The sequence below is a fragment of the Sinocyclocheilus rhinocerous genome, unplaced genomic scaffold (genome assembly GCF_001515625.1).
Source record: "Sinocyclocheilus rhinocerous isolate Xijiao unplaced genomic scaffold, SAMN03320098_v1.1 scaffold899, whole genome shotgun sequence".
In the NCBI taxonomy this organism is placed as follows: Eukaryota; Metazoa; Chordata; class Actinopteri; order Cypriniformes; family Cyprinidae; genus Sinocyclocheilus; species Sinocyclocheilus rhinocerous.
This window is the reverse complement of record NW_015653460.1, coordinates 1,061,844-1,065,736: the sequence shown is the minus strand read 5'-3', so window position 1 is coordinate 1,065,736 and position 3,893 is coordinate 1,061,844. Positions and strand designations below refer to the sequence as shown.

General features: G+C 31.9%; 1 protein-coding gene across 3 annotated transcripts in view; it reads right to left on the bottom strand.

The window, feature by feature from the left end:
• Nucleotides 1-3,893, bottom strand: part of LOC107715804 (6-phosphofructo-2-kinase/fructose-2,6-bisphosphatase 4-like) — a 20,359-nt gene that overhangs the window by 6,573 nt on the left and 9,893 nt on the right. For 2 of the 3 annotated variants that reach the window (XM_016522010.1, XM_016522012.1), the window contains one exon: nt 1,826-2,658. In XM_016522010.1, coding sequence (XP_016377496.1) covers nt 2,599-2,658 — 60 coding nt within the window. In that variant the 3' untranslated portion in view covers nt 1,826-2,598. Of the gene's footprint in view, nt 1-1,825; nt 2,659-3,893 lie in introns of those variants that run through there. The other variant, XM_016522011.1, reaches the window with a different exon arrangement.

The window sequence follows — 3,893 nt, the reverse complement described above, 5'->3', positions numbered from 1 at the left end:
GAGTGCGTCTGATTTCGCTCCCTTGGTGACGTGGCAAAGGGATCTCATTATAATATTACCGCCCCTTAATCTGTAAATTTCCACCCAAGGCACCGTCATTTTGATTTCGCAAGCGACAACGGTGTACCAGTTCTAATGCCATGCCGAAAGTTTCAGCAAAACATGCTAACTGTTCGGCCTTTGGCTGCACAGACGAACACAGAACACTATTTCGAGTCCCAGCCTCAGAGGAGATAAGGGATCAGTGGATTTATTGGAGACTTATTACATATTGTAAAAAGGGGCATTATATGTCTCCTTTAAATGCCACAGACCCGCAAATATGCTCATCCTCATGCGAAGGCAGCTACATATTTTTAAATATACAGACCCAATTTATACTGACAAGTAAATATTATAATGATGTGTAAACTATTATTTGGATTTTTTTTAACTTGCTATAGTACTGTAGTGTTAAATGTATTGTTTATTTATTTATTTGTATTATTTATTTTATATTTTTATACTGTTTTCTTTAAACATTTTCACTAACCCTCTATTTTAGTTTCACGTAAGTCAATATTTTTATTGCTCATTTATTTTTATCAGATTTTTATCATTTATTTTTATATTTTTACACCCTTTTCTTTAAACGTTTCCACTGCTCCCGTATCACTCCCTTGTTCTGTATTTATTTTTTTATTTTTTTATTTTTTTATTATTATTTAGGCTATTTGAATACATTTATCATTTGTTTGTTTTTACATTTTTTTTACCCTGTTTTTCTCTACACATTTCTACTGATCCTCTAGCACTGTGGCCCTCTTCCTAAATCTCAAACACACCAAAACAAACACAAAAGTAATTTACTGCGGACACATCTCTTATGACAGCAGTCTTAATAAGAAAACATGCGGTCATACAGCAGCTTACAGGAAGAGCAGTGCAGCCCAGCATCTGAGTCACAGACTAACAATATCCTTTGAGATGGTATATGGCAAAAAAAAAAAAATCCGAATCATTCAAAACCTTCATTAAAATCACTGTGCTGTTACTGTAGCAGTGCCACACAAAATATTACAACATATAGCTAAAATCACCACAAAAGGTTTATTCAAGGAGGAGATACAATTCAAACACGGTTTGTATTTTCAACAGTTCCAAAAATTTTTCCAATGATGCTGCTGTAGCTGTACAATATTTGTCTCTTTGTTACGTCAACATGGTGTATGAAAATGATTTGGTTACACAGACAGTCTATTCAATGAATTCAAATCTGTGACTATTTACTATATCGATGCACTACTACATCAAAACATATCTTTATTTATTTAGTGTGATACTGGCACCAAAATGGTCATAACAATACTACTAGTCATACTCCAGAAAATCTCATTTAAATAGTCGAGATCTGTTTTAAATGCACATTATATACCACAGCACTCTTTGGACATGGTTTGAGGCAACAATTCAGTCATGTTTTACTGGACATTACAGATAACATTGGAAAAAACCTGTGATTTTGAAAAATAACTTAATTTCTGCTTTTTTTTTTTTAACTGGTACTGGCAAACTTGTTTTAAACAGCGCACACACACACACACACGTGTGTAAAACAATAAATCAGCATGGAGGTCAAAGGTCATGGGACCAAAGGTGAGGTGATATGATTTTAAAAATCTGATATGATTAGCTCAATATCTCCATCCTGATACTAACCTTTGACTTCAGGTCAAAGTCCATTGACATAAATCACATTACTGCCCTTTCTCGCAGTAATATCATCTTGTTTTTCTGTCATATTCATGTTACATCATTTATGGTTTGCAAATTTTGCAGTGTGGTGCCGTTATGTTTTACAAGCTGTTCTGTCTTTGTTCTTCAGTGACAGACAGTATTGTGGGTGAATGTAAAGAGAGACAGGATTTCACTATTCAAATACATTTTATTAGCATCGCAAATGGGCATTACAGTAGAGATTTCTCCTCCTTCTTAGTTACCAGAAGAAGAGTGTTATACATCATAACATTCCTTAGTGTTTAAAAAAAAAAAACTGAAAAGTTTACTATAAATTGGTGTAAAAAAAATCTAAAATTACCTACAATTTCTTTCCAAGATAAGGTTCTGCTTCATCAAAATTTGACCATTGTTATATACATACTACACATTCTATGAAGTGATGAATCATTAAGAAATAATGTCAAATTAACCAGCCAAAACCCAATCAAATTTACATATGCATTAACTTGTGCACCATAAATAAATATCACATGCTACTGGAGTGACTGGTGTTTTCATAGCAGCAGTTACATTCATGTGCAGCAGGAACTGAAAAACATCAGTGCGCATTTATGATAAAGTGCAATTTAGTATTGGCACGTCATCAATGAACACAGGAACACATAGTGAATTAGTTCATAAAAAAAAAAAAAAGTGAATTCCGTACATACAGAGTTCTTCACTTCGGAGCTGTAAATCAAAATGCATTTACTGGGCGGTAAAAAATTTCCCCTGATTTTAGGAAATACAGTAGATGCATTTAGGAATGTAAGAATGTCTACATTCCTAAGAAAGGGGAATGGGATAATGGTGTGTGAGAAAGAGAGGGACGGGGAACTGTCAGTGATGATCTGGCACTGTTAACAAAGCCTCTTCCGGCAGCCGTGACACATCTATGTTCTGTTTGAAGCAAACACAGGGAATGACGTCACACATTAACAGATGAGGTACGTAGGTGACGACGATGTAACAGAATATCATTTTGTTAAAAAAAAAAGTGAATCGAATCGAATCGTGAGTTGAGTGAATAGTTACATCCCTAAACAGAACCGTGAAAAACTTGCATCAGTTCACACGCGTATCAAGATGACAACAAGACCGAAACGATGAGTGGTTACACTTTATTTTAAGGTGCCATTGTTACAGTGTAATTATTCATTTAAGTACTGAGTAATATTAATTAATTACACGTACAGTACTTACTATATGGTTAGGGTTAGGATTTGGCTTAGGGTTACTTGCATGTAATTATGCATAATTTATTGTTATTATAATAGTAAGTACATGTAACGTGTAACAAGGACACCTTAAAATAAAGTGTTATCCAATGAGCTTTTGCTTATAACTCACATCATAGACAGGACCATTGCTGGGTAGATTATTTATAAATTGTATAAATATACAAATGACATGACGAAAATTGTAATTAGAAACAAACAACAATTACATTACACATTTTACACAATATAATCAGACTACTTTTAGATTACTTTTGACCTAACTTGTTTATGACGTCAATTTGAATAGGATAATCTTGTACTATATTGATATAAAAATACAAAAAGAAAGAAAATATATTCAATTTTTTCTATTTTAAACATTACAATACATCAGGGTTTCCCAAAATGTGGTTTGCGAAGAAACTGCAGAGGGTTTGTAAGGTAATAATGCTAATAATTATTAAATCATAAAAATGTAGTTTTATTTTTTTAAATGAAACATTTTTATTAAAAAAGATTATTTAGGGGAAATCAAAAAATATTCATTATTATTGTGTGCCATTGGGTGAATAATATGTAATCATGTATTCAAACATTATATTACGTAAACATAATATAATCTACAATCAATTTTTGAAATCTGATTTTGTAATCCAGATTATATATAATCAGTTTTATACATGTTTAAAAATGACAAAAATACACATTAAATTACTAGATAATTATGTAATTATATATACACATCATAATTACTAAAAATACTATTAACAGACTATATATATATATACATATATATATATATATACAGTGGGGAAAATAATTATTTGATCCCCTGCTGATTTTGTAAGTTTGACCACTTACAAAAAAATTAAGGGTCTATAATTTTTATGGTAGGTTTATTTTAACGGATAGAGA